Genomic DNA, 14,464 nt, shown 5'->3' on the forward strand with positions numbered 1-14,464 from the left:
ATAGTATGTTTCTCACTTTATATATAGTATATATTCCTTAATCAAATTTGTGCACGGTAAAACAAAGTAATAAAAACAATAAAAATAAATAACATTTATACATAAAAGTATTTATTATGTAATATACAATATTATGATATTTTTTTTTTTATCGAAGAATGTGGAATGGAAAACATTATGTTCAATACAACTGTAGATGCAGTAAGTATGCATATAAATATATTGTTCAGAAAATTCCAATTGAATGCGCGAGACCTGCATAAATATGTAATGTTGTTGCGCCCATGAAAAAAGTAGTGACAGCTTTAATAATTAGTGTTGACCATGGGCCAGCTAATAAAAGTGATGTAAGAAAGTCTAATAAAAGCGGCCTGTATACTGTGAGCACGAGCATACCAATTACTATAGGAACTAAACCACGCCGTAAATCGTGCCTAGACCACAACCAAACTAATGTTGCAGTCGTTATATGTTGTACCTGTTAAAAACATATTATAAGTCCAAAAATTTTTTAATTTTTATAAATAAAAGAATTGAAAAAAGCATGTTTAATATTAAATAGTTACTTCAAGTTATCATTAAATAAACAGTAAATTTTTACCAAATTGATGTTTGACTCAAGACTCTTTTGAATATATTTCCAATCAAATTCAGCACCACGAGCTCCAACCCAAAGTAACAAGAATCTTGTGAGCAACACTTCCGCTCCTGCCCATCCTATGCCAGCAGTTAATACTTTAGCATGACCTTTACCAGGAATACCATTTAGTACCAACAATATTCCTGCCAAATCCGCCAGATCAATAGACGATTTTAAAAATTCCTAGAAACATATTTTTATAATTAATTAAAACATGTAAAATCTTAAAATAATGTAGGGAAAAAGATATCAAACCTAAATCTAAGAATATAAAGTCTAAAGTCTTTTCTAATCAAAGTTAATTTAAAGAATTGAAAATGATTTAGATATATTACAATTTTATCTTGATTCTTGATTATCAGTAATATTTAAAATAAAAATTTATCATATCATTGATCTACATATTCACAAATTCATAAACTTAAAAGTTTATGAAACCATAAAAGTTAAAGAAATATAGATACTATATATTTTTTTAGAATATGAAATAATAATGGAATAGATGTGAACATTTGATTGCAAAGGGACAAAATTTGTTGGAAGAGAACTAATAATGCGAACCCCAAAAACATCAAAACCCTCTTCTCCGACATTGTCAGCAGTTGGAAAAAATGTGGCAAGCGCCAGCATCTTTACAAGTTGCGTGAAGATATAAATACCACCTGCTTGGATGCATTTCCAGAAGGCACCGTATTCAGATCTGAAAATATTTCCCTTTATTACTTTCACCTTTTATTATAAATCTAGGTTAAGAAATCTCAAAAATCTCTCTCGGATACTTACAAGCCGGAATATTTGTAGCTCAAATAATATGGCACGTATACCAACGCCAAACAATTTCCAAAGTGATATAATGTCATTTTTCAGTGATATTCAGTCAATTTAAAACATTATTGAAAAAAATGAAAAATTCATAATAGAATAATGAATGAGAACATCGTAACGTAATCAATGACATGAGATTGTAGAATTTTCTGACGCATGCGCACTCTTAGCAACTGATCACCTGACTGCTTTGACAGACGCGGAGACACGTGCTTCATTGAAGCGTAGAGTGCTTCTTAAAAAATCTTAAGGATTTCTAAAAATCTTTCATGTTTTTTGTTATTACTGAGATACAAATAATTATAATTATGTGAGCTTATTATCTATGTTACGATATATGAAGCATATAAAATTATACTATTTATAAGTTATAATAGAGAAAAAATAACAAAAGAATTAATCGATGATATTATTTAATTTCTAGTCGAGCAAGAGATGTTTAAATTATTTTTCTTTTGATCTGGGATTATTTTATTACATATAATATAACATCACTGTGTCGCTAACTGTGTTGGATTGCTGGAATTCGTATTCACAAGTCTGTTCTAAACTCTGTAGGTAAAGAGTAGTTCGATCTAATCAATTCTAACCCCTGCGAGTGTTTGATAAAAATATCTCTTTCTTTACCTGTGATGATTAACATATCAAACACATTTGGTCATGAAAAAATACAAATTACATTTAAGAGTAAGATTATTACATTATTTAATCATTCTTTTGTATGATACTTTTTAAAAAAAGAAAACCGTTTATTCTGTTAGGTTATAGAAAGTGCCATACAAACAACAGAGTACACAAATCTCTCTTTGTAATTATAATAATTGAAATAATCACAATTAAACGCGTATTGTTAATCCCATGTTAATTTGTCATAACGTTAATCTTTGTATTTCAAAAGAAACTATATTTTCTAATAATAAAATGTAGTAAATGGTTTTTCGAAACTTAAAAATAAATAAACAAATATGTCACAATTTTATAATTATAAGAAAGAACTCGGTGAATGTGACATAAATTCTGACTGCCATTTTTCAGTTTGCCATTTAACCCCTTGTTGTAGCAAGAGATTTCTCTGATGCCACACACAGTCCCCTCTTTTATATTTTAACCCCTTTGAAAGGGGTATAGTCACCCCTTTCCTCATAAAAAAGGGTAGCTGCTAAAAAAGGGTGTTGCAGCAGCAGAAGTATTGACTACGATTCTTGAACAGTTTATGACATATGTACATAAAAATCTTTGTATTTTCTATTTAAATATGTTGTAGACATAGGATATATAAGTATTTTTATGTTAAACAAGTTAAAATTCATTAGTAATGTTAATAAATTAAGTTTTAATAGGACATTTATTGATCTTTGATACATAAGTATTAAACTGGTCAATTTTTTCTCCTGTTTTCAGTCAAAATTGATAGGGTACTACGCATGGGTCATGGGATTTAGACTGCTCCGTCAGAGCATGCTCCGTGTTCCAAAGACTGCCGTTTGCTATCCCTCTCCAACGTTTCTTGCGGAGGATAAACTCCTGGGGGTTGGTTGAGAGCTGTCTGTGATTGGATAGGATCGTATTGAATCTACCTCGCAGACTACTCTGTATGGAAAGAGTAGCTCAGTTTGCCACAGGCTGTCGTTGAATTTGCTTGGCAGTGTGCTTCATACTGTAATCAGAGTGTCAGACTTATTGCAAGTAGTGATGGTTTTGAATGTGCGTATTCCAAATGTACTATATTATTAAAAGTAGTGCTGATATATGTTTACAATTTATGAAGTGCTGCGAAAAGCAATACTTTGTTGCATTTTATTTTTATACATACTTATATGTTCATATATATCTTTATAAATTATTTTTAATTATTTAAAAAGGGGCATTGAATATTAAAAATAGGCATTGAAAAAATTCTATGAAGTACACATCATAATTTTTATCTAAATAAATAAATATTTAATCAAAAATACATACATGCTTTGCATTTGAATAAAAATTTCTACTTTTATCATTTGAATATATTTAAATATATTTTGACAAACATTAAATATTTTATTGTTATATCTATTAAAACTACAATATAAATATATAATGAAATTATTGATTGCTCTCTTTGTCGAGATGATATTGGAATAAGCACAATAACATACCCTCATAATTTGAAAAGAAATTTTATCCCTTTCTGTTCTTCCAATCTTTTACCCCTTTTCATTCTCTAAAAAAGGATACCCACCCTTTTTGATCAACTTGCAAAAAAATGTGTACTAGAGTTTTAATGTTATACTGCAAAGGAGTGTTATTAAATAGATTATAGCTTAGAAGAGGATTTTATATAAATACTTTTTTATATAGAAATAAGAAATATTAAGATTTTTATTTGGAATATAATATAGATATATTAATATAAATATAATTTAATATAATTCAAGCAATATAATGGAATGACAAAATTTTTCTATCATATGAATATTTTTGTAATGAATTTAAATTAGATATAATATATACATATATAATCTAAAATTGGATCTTTTTATTTTTTGTGGGAGTGAGAAATGGGTGGAGCTTACATTCCCTACTGCTTTCCATACAAGACTCAGGAAAAAGGGTAGTCAGTTTTATAGTGGAACTCAAGAATGAAAGAATGTGTACTCTGTGACTGATCTTTCAATTGTTAAACAAAAGTTTTTCAGTATCAGCATTTTTAGTTGATTTGTAGTATAAGTATTATGTGATTTTATTCTACTTTAGTTGATTTTACAATATAAATTGTATATTATATTTTAAATATTTTTGGAACATAATATTATTTTTATTTATGTACACATTATAAAGTGTATACCACGACCAGAAGGTGAGTTAATTTATTTTAAACTGCTGTCTTTTTAAAAAATACATATATTTGTGAAAAAATGAGTTTTTTTTGTAAATGAACATATATTAATTATGGCAAGAAGAAAATTATCATCAATTTTATTTCACGATACAACGACATAATACGCATGTTTTGTTTCTATTTTGAATTTTTATATATCAAAATAAAAATATAACAATGTTCTCTTTTGCAGTTTTCATATTTTATAGCTATATAGTAATTAATTATAAAACTGATCTTATTCGAGAAATTCTCCTAAAAATATTTTAATATAAAATCAGTTTTAGAATTTTATTACTAAAATATATTTATGTGGTAAAAATAAGCATGATATATATTTTTATTGCATTTTTTTGCGTCATTTTTAAACAAATCGATTTTTACAATATGCGTAATAAAGAGGTACGTGATTCGAATGATGTTCGTATGATGGCGCTAGAATTGATTTCCTACAACACATTTATCTTAGTAGTTTTGTGATTATAGTATGTCATAATTACAACAGATGACGCGATTAGTAGCTTTATAATTTAAATTTTTAATGTCTGTTAGTGTCTAGAGAAAGAGTCCATGATGTCGCTGATTTGTAACAGGTTTGTAAAATATTAACAATATATGATATACTTATATATTTAAAGTATTCAGATATAGTTATGGTATCTTATACATCTTTATATTTTTTAGTTTTAATGTTTTTTTATGAATGACCATCTCAAAAATATCTTAATCTTATCATCCATCAATTTTAATACACGCATCTTCGGTGACAACAGAAAAATAACGAAAAATTTTAGTGAAATAATAAATCATAATGTACACAACACATTAAATAAGAAATGTTACTATTTTTTAATACTGTTATTATATATATTTGTTTTCATTTATTTATTTATATTTAATATCGTAATGTAGAACTATACCGAAGCATCATTAATTCTTTAAATCATATCTTGTGTGATGTCTTATATAACTAATTCTTTTCTTTCAATCTCCCAAAGAAACTATTTTTCCCCACATTTCACCAATCGTGTACAAACAGCACGTTTGTCGGAACTTGAAGCTTCTGATGCTTCTCTTGGATTTATTTTGGATTTAGATGCGAAGGCCCGGATCTTGAGAGAGTGACGACATGAACGTCTCTCTTTATTTCTCTCTCTCTCTCTCTCTCTCTCTTTCTCTTTCTCAGCTCCGAATTCTGCGCTTTTGTCATCTCCCTTTTCTTTGATGGACCACACATTCGATGAGGGCGTGTTTGCATTTCCCTCCCTGGGGATGCTTACGGGACGGCGCGCAATTTCGGAAAGCCGATTTCAATTCCGCTCTCCTTTTTACAGGGAGAAACGAGAGCTCGAGTGCGGGCCGCGCGGGATTACGGGAATCGCACAGACAGGCCTGTGAACACGTGCGAAAATGCTCGTGCCTCGACGTTTGCACCCTCGGCATCGATCGTCTTCTCGCTTAGCGCGCTTCCCGTTGTCGGAAAAATCCGATCTCTTCATTCCTCTTTACATCCCTCCGGTAAGTAACATTTAACTTGCAAGAAAAGTGCATGCATGCTAAGATAGATTAGCGGCGATATTTTTTTTTTATAGATCAGAAATGTCAGAAATTTGAATAAGAAAGTGATAAATCACAAAAACGTCTGATTTTCTTTTACAATCATGTATCGTTTATATACAAGATTGATTATATGGTATATCGAATCTTAAAACAAATCGTTTTCTCTTCACTGTTTTTTCGTTATGTAAAACTAGAGATGTTAAATAAATGCAAATTATATATATCATTAGAAAAATCGTCGCGTAAACTGCCTTGTTCGTACATCGAATGAGCGATGGTCGGTCCTTCAATCAGACTTCTTCCATTGACATCAGGGTAGTGTATAACGATGAGCTTCATTTCCGATTCCGGTCTTCATGATTTTCGCACCGTCAACTCCATTCTTCCTCCGGTACTCCACCTCCGTATATTAGCTCTCTCTTCTTCCTCGCACATATCGAAGGTTTTCGCTTTTCTTTATGTCGATTCTTAAATCTCGATCTTTTAAGGATCGTTCGATTTTGTCGTTTCTTGCACGAGAAGCTTTTCACAAATACTGTTCATTCATATGTATTGTATATTTTTACATGGCACAAGAGAAGATACCGAAGAGACACATTAAAATGAATATATTTCGTAATGAGAAAAGAAATAATATAATATACAATAGAAAAAATGATGAAACTTTTTTTTTACGGTTAGAGGAAAATAGAAAGAAATTCGAAAAAAATTTTCTATCTTTGTTTTTATCTCAATCTATTCTTTTCTTCCTTCTTCCTCTGTTTTACAGACGTTGGCATATTCTTAAGTTTTATCAACGCTGCGAAACATGGTAAACTTTAAAACTATGTTTCCCATCTTCGTGTGCAACGCGTAAACACATTTTTATATAATAGAAAGTATGATGTATCTTTCTCACTCGGAGGGAGCAGTATACAGGAAAGAATAACATTCTTTGTTCAGGCTTCTCGGCGAAGTTGTTGATATTCCATCGGCGCGCCTTCGTCCTTCTGGGACACAACCCCTCCTATCATCTGCCTTACCTCTTCTTTCACTGTGTTTTTTGGTTCTGTAATACTAAAAGAATATCGATACGAGGAATCCTCGATTACGTTGTAGGAGTTTAATAAGACGTCGGTTGAATCGGAAACCTTTAAGCGATTTTCTTCGGAGACTCTCGAGCAATGCGGAAAAGATGTTCAAAGGACATCTGAAGAGTGCCTACGAAGTTATAATGTTTATTAGATATATTTCTGGATTTTTTATATTGTTCGATTTTTTATTTCAATAAGAAATTTGCACTTGTTACGGATGAACACGTCAAGTTGCTGTATTTGTCTTCAAAGATCAAATCTAGATTTGCAAAAATCACAAACATATATATCAACTCTTTTATTTTTTTAAATTCAGATACTTATATATCTGTAATATTTTATTGTGATACGATATCGTATCGAAATATGATATGACGGTCGCTCGATACGCCGGTATTTTATCAAGCGGCGTATCGGGATTGCACAAGAGAATTACGATGTCTATTTAATAGTAATGAAGTCGCGGGATAGAGAGAGAGCGGTTTCAGAGCTGTAAAGACGCTTAATGAAGTAGACATCGGAGAGCGCGGCGTAATTTCCAACCAAGCTCTCTGATTGGCCATTAAGTCGCGATTTGCATATTTGAAACGGGAAAGAAAAAACGGCTCGTCATGCGGGTGAAAAAATTTTTAACGAGCATCCTTTTATCATTTAATGTTTGAAACGATGTTGCACGGAAATGACTCTAATTGAAGAGGTATAATTGGCGGATGTACAAAGGTGAATAAGGCTCCTCGAGCAGTCGCGCCATCATCGATATTCCAGCGCGGCCAATTAATCATTATTTTTCACGCAGTATTGATACTTTTTCCTCGTTTTAATCGAGTAAATGTTTCATTATACAGGCTATTCGATGTTAGACTTTATACAAGTAGAATATCTATACGCAATAAACAAAATTAAAACTCACGCAAATTCTTACAATATAAACTTAATAATTTATACGCTATTAAATTTAATTATGTATACGCTCTACGTAAAGTATATAATATAATTAAAAATAATTAAAAAGGAAAGAAATGTTAAAGTGCATTCATTATAAAATTTTTATTGTCATATATAGATTATGTCTGAAGCAAAATTATTGATATCACTGATATACATAGTTCTATATATGTATAATGCAATAGAGAGTATTGATTATTCAATATCATTTTTTCTTTTAAATGTGATATTTAAAAGGAAATTTTATCAACGATGAAGTTATTTTTAATATTATTATTTATCATTTTAGTTCTTCAGCGATGTAAATGAAAATGCAAAGCGAAGCGTCTCGTATTCCTTTCGCTACATAGCTCGATGCTGTCGTAGAATATTAGCCGTTAAACATTATTGAAGAATGCTTTTAACATTTCAGATATCGCTAAGTTGTTTGAGTTTCGGTTATCGGTCCTAAGGACTGTCCTTAAAAATGTGCCGTAAACGGGCCCGAATGAAATAGGAAAGGGAGACGAAATCGAGAGAGCGAGTCGTATCTAACTTTGTAAGGGTGCTTCGCGCTTTACCGGCTCGGCCAGCGGCCAATAAAAACTTTACAGCCCCGTAATGAATGCAAGAAATAATTATCTCATGAATACATTAGTTTTAGTATCTCCCGACACGCGGACACACGGCCCGTAAAAGCGCCATTGGATATCTTGACCTACGATTTCCACTGCGTGCCCGTTTCACTATGATCCTTAATCGCTCTTTTTCTCTTCCTTGCCGTCCGCCTATTCTTCCTCTTTCCTTCCTTCCTTCCTCCCTGTCTTCCTTTCTTTTTCCCTTCCTTCTTTCTTTCATTCACGGCCGCTGATATCTTGCAGAAGAGAAAATATATACTGCAATACAAGCATCATACATTTTCGACGTAGGATTTTGATAAAAATAATTAACATATCATTTGCAATAAAACCACGCGCGAATAATATAGACAGATCGCGTGGAAGATGCATTTAATTGAAGAAGAGGCCGGCCGTATCGGTGAAAATCCTTTACGTGAATATCCTGAGCGGGTGGTGAAGTGGGCGGCGGGGGTGAAAGGGCGATGTCAGTTGGATGGAAAGGGAGGTGCTGTGACACGGAGTGATTGATCGTCACCTCGCGACACCCTCGTGTTCTCGTAGAGTGGATAAAGGGGTGGATAAAGGGGTGGAAAAAGGAGTGGAAACCCTTTCACGCTTTCACGGATCAGTCACAGGATCACGTTCTCCGTGCCATCCCTTCGCTTCTCGGTATACACGGTACATGCATCACCCTGCCATCCGCTTCTACTTCCCCGACTCGTACGTTTGCTCGTGTCCATGTCGCGAAGATCAAATCTGCAAACTTTGCGCGAAAGAACCGCTCCCCTAGTCGTATGGTTTATCGATCCCGCCGTTTTGTCGATGACATCAATTTTTACAGATTTTTACGTTCGCGGCAAAAACATGTTGATAAAATAGGGTGAAAATACAATTCAATAATTCGTGTATAAGAAATGTGAAAAGTCACTCGATGCTTCTCTCGCATATTAAATTTTTGACAATTTAGCGATGGTAATTTTTATTTTCGCGACGCATCTCTGTCGAATTTATCATGTTTTCGAAGGAACGATGCGAGGAGAATGTCACCATCATTTACAGGACGCATGCTTCATCGGAAGCGAATGGGTAGATGACGGTGGCTCATACATCAGACACCTAATTCCTCCTTTCGCTCTTGTGAGTGTTAACTCTTATATCTTACCCATTTAGAAGTTCCATTTGACGGTGTCCACGCGACCGACCGCCATGTCATTTCCAAATTGACGAGCCACTATGTGTCAGCAATTTTCTAGCACACTGGAATTATCTGTTGGCGAAACCAGCAACTTATCAAAGTGTTTTTTACGCGTGCACCTTGTCTTAACTTTCTTGATTATGTTGACAGGCTTTGACTGAAAGGGTGAAAGAGAAAATCTATTACATGAATCAAGGATTCTTAAAAACTATCTTTGATTCGATGTGAGTCTTAAACATGGTTCTCTAATTTTCTTTAATATTTAGAAGTTTCGAATTATATAGATATATATTATTATTTATATTTATATTTATTATATTTTTATTTTTATTATATTATACTATTATTACTATATATATTTCTTTTTAATAAAAAAAGGTATTGTAAAAATGAAGAGTAAACTCGTTCCATCGATCGTAGTGCAATTAACTTTATTATCATTGCGCAATGTTTTATTATACCAGACTTTTTCAGCTTTCTAATTAAAGATGTACCTTGCGATCGATCGAAAATGGCTTTTAGTCGAACGGCGGCCTCGGCGAATCAACTATGAGGAATTGTAGGGATACAGAAGGCGAAATTGGATATTGCTGCTAAATATTTGAAAAGCCTCCGATCCGTAGAATTTCCTTGATATCCCACGGGACGTACTGCGTCTCGCAAGATCCCTGGGAATTTCCCCGCGTCCTTTGGTTTTGAGTGACCAATTAGCAAAAGAGCTTTTTTTGAACGCCGTTTTGTCGCGTAACCGCGTGGGAAAGACACTGTGTTGGGCTCTGCTTTAAATCGAGGCATATTTTTCTCTCATTTTTATTTCATAATTTTCTGACCTTCTTATTGCACGATCTGAAACCTTAGCTAATGGAAATATAATCGTTTCTTTGATATTATTGTTTTTGCTTAAAACATGCCACTAAGATACGCAATTATACGTAATTATTTGACATATTTATTAGAATATATAGATCGATAAAATATAAATAAAATGTAATTTATGTAAATAAACTCGTGTAAATTTATTACTGCTCAAATTGTAATAACTAGGTAAAAGAGAAGCTACAATACTACACGTATGCATTAAAGTTTGTCAGAATTAAAACTATCCAGCTTTCGCGCTTCAACCGAATTACTTTACGATGGCTCGTTCATCTTGATCGGAAGGGACGAAAGCGTAGACTCGGCTCGGGGAGAATTTTAAAATTGAAGATCCTAGCCGAGAGACGTAGGTGGAAGTACGATTCGCCTGGTTCGATCCTAGCTTGGATCGGGAGAATGTGTTTTTCCGCGCCCTCAAACACGTCACATGAATAAAAAATATCCTTCAAAGTTGCCAACCCCAGCGTCTAGCGGAACGTATCGAAATCCCTTGTAGTGCTCAGTTGGAGAGTAGAATATCGAAGTACTGCATATCGAGGGAAATGGAAATCGAAGGGAAAAAAGTCGCACGTTATCGCGATTCTCGTCAGCCGTGTAAAGCTGATTTGTAATTCTAGATATCAGTAACGATTCTTGGAGAATTCTCTTAATCCCTCAAAATCATGATTATAAGTTTATAAAAGTAAAATTAACTAATGTTATATATAATATTTATATTACATCTTTTTTATAACAAAAATATTATATTTTATATAAAATATAATATTTTTTTAAAATAAATAAATATATATATATATATATATTTATTTTTTAATATGTTAAATATATTAGTTATTAAATAGTTTATTACATCTCAGAATCTAGAAACAACCTAATTTTTGTAGGATCATAATTAAACGTTTCTGCAGCAATGCATAAAATATCTCACGTTTCATTCGAAGAACGCAATCGTCGTTTGCGAAATGCATATTTCTTCTAAGGCTAACTTCTCCGTTAGTTTTTCCATCGATTATCGGAATCCAAACCATGGAGCGATTTTGAAGAGAATCCGAAAATTCGACGGATAGAAATGGCGTAGACGGCGATTCGGTAGGTCGGCGTCGATAGCTTCTTCCCGCCTAACCCTAATATATTGGATCGAGTTTACAGGGGGATGGAGTCACGTTGCTCGGAATAGAGGAGATCCGCGATGGAAGGTAGGGGGGCCTCGAAGGGGTAGAAAGGTTACGGGTCATAAACCATCCTCACAGTCGCTGAAATCGTTCTATATGCGAGCTTGTAGACGTATCCGCGTGTGTACGTGCATGCACGTCCATCTACTTCCGGATCTTCCGCGCGGTAACACGCGTGATTCTCGCCCAGCGTGAAGCAAAAGTTGTTTACTGCTCTCTGCGAAACTTTTAAGGTAACGCGATCCAAGAGCATGTTATACGACATCGATCGATTCAATTCCAGAGTCGATGCGACATTTATTAATCTCGTGAGATATCGATTTCGCGTGGCGGAATGTATCGGTTGGTACTAATAGAGAAACTGCAAGGAATGCACTTTACTTTCAGAATGAAAATATATAAAATGGAAATTTTCGTATCAAAATACAATTTTTTCCGTAAAACTGCTTTCAATGAACTTTTAGGAATAAACTTGTTTTCTTTTTTAATTATTATTAATGGTACGAAGCAATTAATGAGTAGCAATTAATTTCATTTCGATATTTTAGGAACGAAATGAAAAATAATTGTTAAAAATAATTCGCTATTATCGATCTACATAATTTGTATCTATCAGCTTTCGAATATCTGCGAGGGTCTGAAAACACATTGCTGACAATTCAGGTTGAGAACCATCGCGGGTGTGTAATATGAAGATAAGATGTCCCCCATGTTCCCATGTGCCAGGCTCCTCGATCGGGGATTATGTTGCCATCTACGTTGGCCCATTCCCTCCCCCTCGAACGAAAACATTTCGCCGTAGTGCGCCGACCAGTCAGCCCAACCCCATAATCTTTCGCACTCTTACGTTCGTCGTGAATCTTAGTCTCTTATTCGTCGTGGGCATATTCGCGGGAAATGGACGAACATTCGTTCCTATTTTCCGAAATTATTTTGGAAATTTTCTGTCAAGTTATTCGAATTATATAATTATATATTTGTTCAAAAAGTTGAAAAAGAGACAACGCGTATACTATTCGAAATTATTTGTACGACTTGATGGATTATGATGTCTGTCGGGAAAGAAAATTATCGAATTTATGTAATTTCGGAGGGGGATGAGATGAGCAAGATGTGGTACCCTCATGATTTTTTAACATAGCGCGCACTCACGCTCTTATGGTCGCGCCCCGACTCTCCTGTTATTTTTTACAGGGGTAGCTAAAGTACATTTTTATGAATCCACCAGGAATTTGTACGTCTCGTCGTTGGTGCAGAATGTTTCCTAGTCATCTTTTTTATAACCGTGTTCGATGGATCTCAAAGCACATATTTTTTCTTTGTTTTGATAGTGACTGATATACGATAACATTTCGTTTGGTTTAGACGGTTCAATAGTTTTAGAAGAATCGAAGATTCCATCAAGTTTCGGTCAAAATATCCGATTTTAATATAATTTATTTTTTATTGCGAAATTATATAATAAATTTCGAAAAAGGCTGAAATCGTTCTCTTTAAGGGAAAGTCATTTCCTTTACTAAATTCGTGAAAGATCATGAAATATAATTCATACATTTAGAAAGTACATTATTGTTATATTTATATAAAATCGGAAATATATATTGAAACTTAACGATTATGACAAAAAAGAGAACTCTTTCTTCTCGTATCCACGAAATATTTCCTCAATTTTCTAGAGACATACTCTTATTCCTTTTCGTCCCCTGACATAAGAAATCGTCAGCATTCCGAATGGTAAGTCCGGTGTCAGCCTAATGTATGTCCTGCATGGTGAGGGTGGGCTTGATTCATTTCACCCTCGGGGTCCCCGCCGGGAACGCGCATTCGCTACGCATTTCAGAAGTCCTTCCTCTCGACTACTGCACGCGAATCGAGAATCCACCCTGCAAGATTTTACATGGGCGTCATAAGCTGACGCACTTAATTTAAAGATCGTCCCAGAGAGAAAGCGTCGAAAAGTCTCGGAGAGACGAGGGTCGTTCCCCTCGGCTCTCTCTCTCTCTCTCTCTCTCTCTCTCTCTCTCTCTCTCTCTCTCTCTCTTTTCCTCTTTTTTTCCGTCGATCGCAGTTCATGCAACTCCACGGAGACGACTCTACAATCCGAGCATTCCGCTTTACAGTTCATTTCGCTTGCGGCAGCGCTCTTTTCCTCTTCATCGAATTATTTTGAACCGAAAACGGGCGGAAACGTTCCTCGATTATGCCCGATGCTCCCGAAGCGCCGTCTTTCGCGCGATTTCGATCGAATTAGTGATGCTCCGTTTGTCTTTTCAACGCGTCTCTCTCGCCATTATTAATATATATGATGGCCATATTCAATAATTCGCTTATTTAATCAGTTGCATCAAATGTACATAAACGGTCGATAAAGTTATTTGCAAATTATCGCTGATCCATTTCAATTGAAGTATGTAATATAGGTATATTTGATAATGTATATTCGATTTATAAATATATGTATATTCGATTTAATCTTTAGTTGCATTAAATGTAATTTTTTTTTAACATATCGATTCTGATCGATGCGAATGTCTTTTGTAATCCGTTGATTCCGCGATATCTTGCAATTCCGCCCAACTCAGTCGTAGTTGACGAAAGATTCGAGATGTCAGTAACGAAAGAGCGAGATGGAGAAAGAGAGAGAGAGAGAGAGAGAGAGAGAGAGAGAGAGAGAGAGAGAGAGAGAGAGAGAGTCGCAGCTGCGTAGGCATGTGGCAAATTG

General features: G+C 34.1%; 1 protein-coding gene across 1 annotated transcript; it reads right to left on the minus strand.

Moving 5' to 3' along the window:
* Window positions 1–132: 132 nt before the first annotated feature.
* On the minus strand, window positions 133–1,610 carry LOC138937555 (BOS complex subunit TMEM147). The gene is made up of 4 exons (XM_070303934.1): window positions 1,424–1,610; window positions 1,202–1,340; window positions 602–823; window positions 133–478 (listed from the first exon to the last, which is right to left on the minus strand). Exons 1-4 carry the CDS (start codon window positions 1,498–1,500, stop codon window positions 227–229), a joined length of 690 nt encoding a protein of 229 aa, XP_070160035.1. The 5' UTR covers window positions 1,501–1,610; the 3' UTR covers window positions 133–226.
* Window positions 1,611–14,464: the final 12,854 nt, after the last annotated feature.

Source organism: Polyergus mexicanus, unplaced genomic scaffold (assembly GCF_030449975.1).
Source record: "Polyergus mexicanus isolate NDT 795.1 unplaced genomic scaffold, iyPolMexi1.0 SCAF_11, whole genome shotgun sequence".
Lineage (NCBI taxonomy): Eukaryota > Metazoa > Arthropoda > Insecta > Hymenoptera > Formicidae > Polyergus > Polyergus mexicanus.

Coding starts and splice junctions, on each gene's coding strand:
- LOC138937555 (XM_070303934.1), bottom strand. CDS start 1,500: ATGACATTATATCACTTTGGAAATTGTTTGGCGTTGGTATACGTGCCA. Junction 824..1,201: donor AGGGTTTTGATGTTTTTGGG/GTTCGCATTATT, acceptor ATATGTTTCTAG/GAATTTTTAAAATCGTCTAT. Junction 479..601: donor TTGAGTCAAACATCAATTTG/GTAAAAATTTAC, acceptor TGTTTTTAACAG/GTACAACATATAACGACTGC.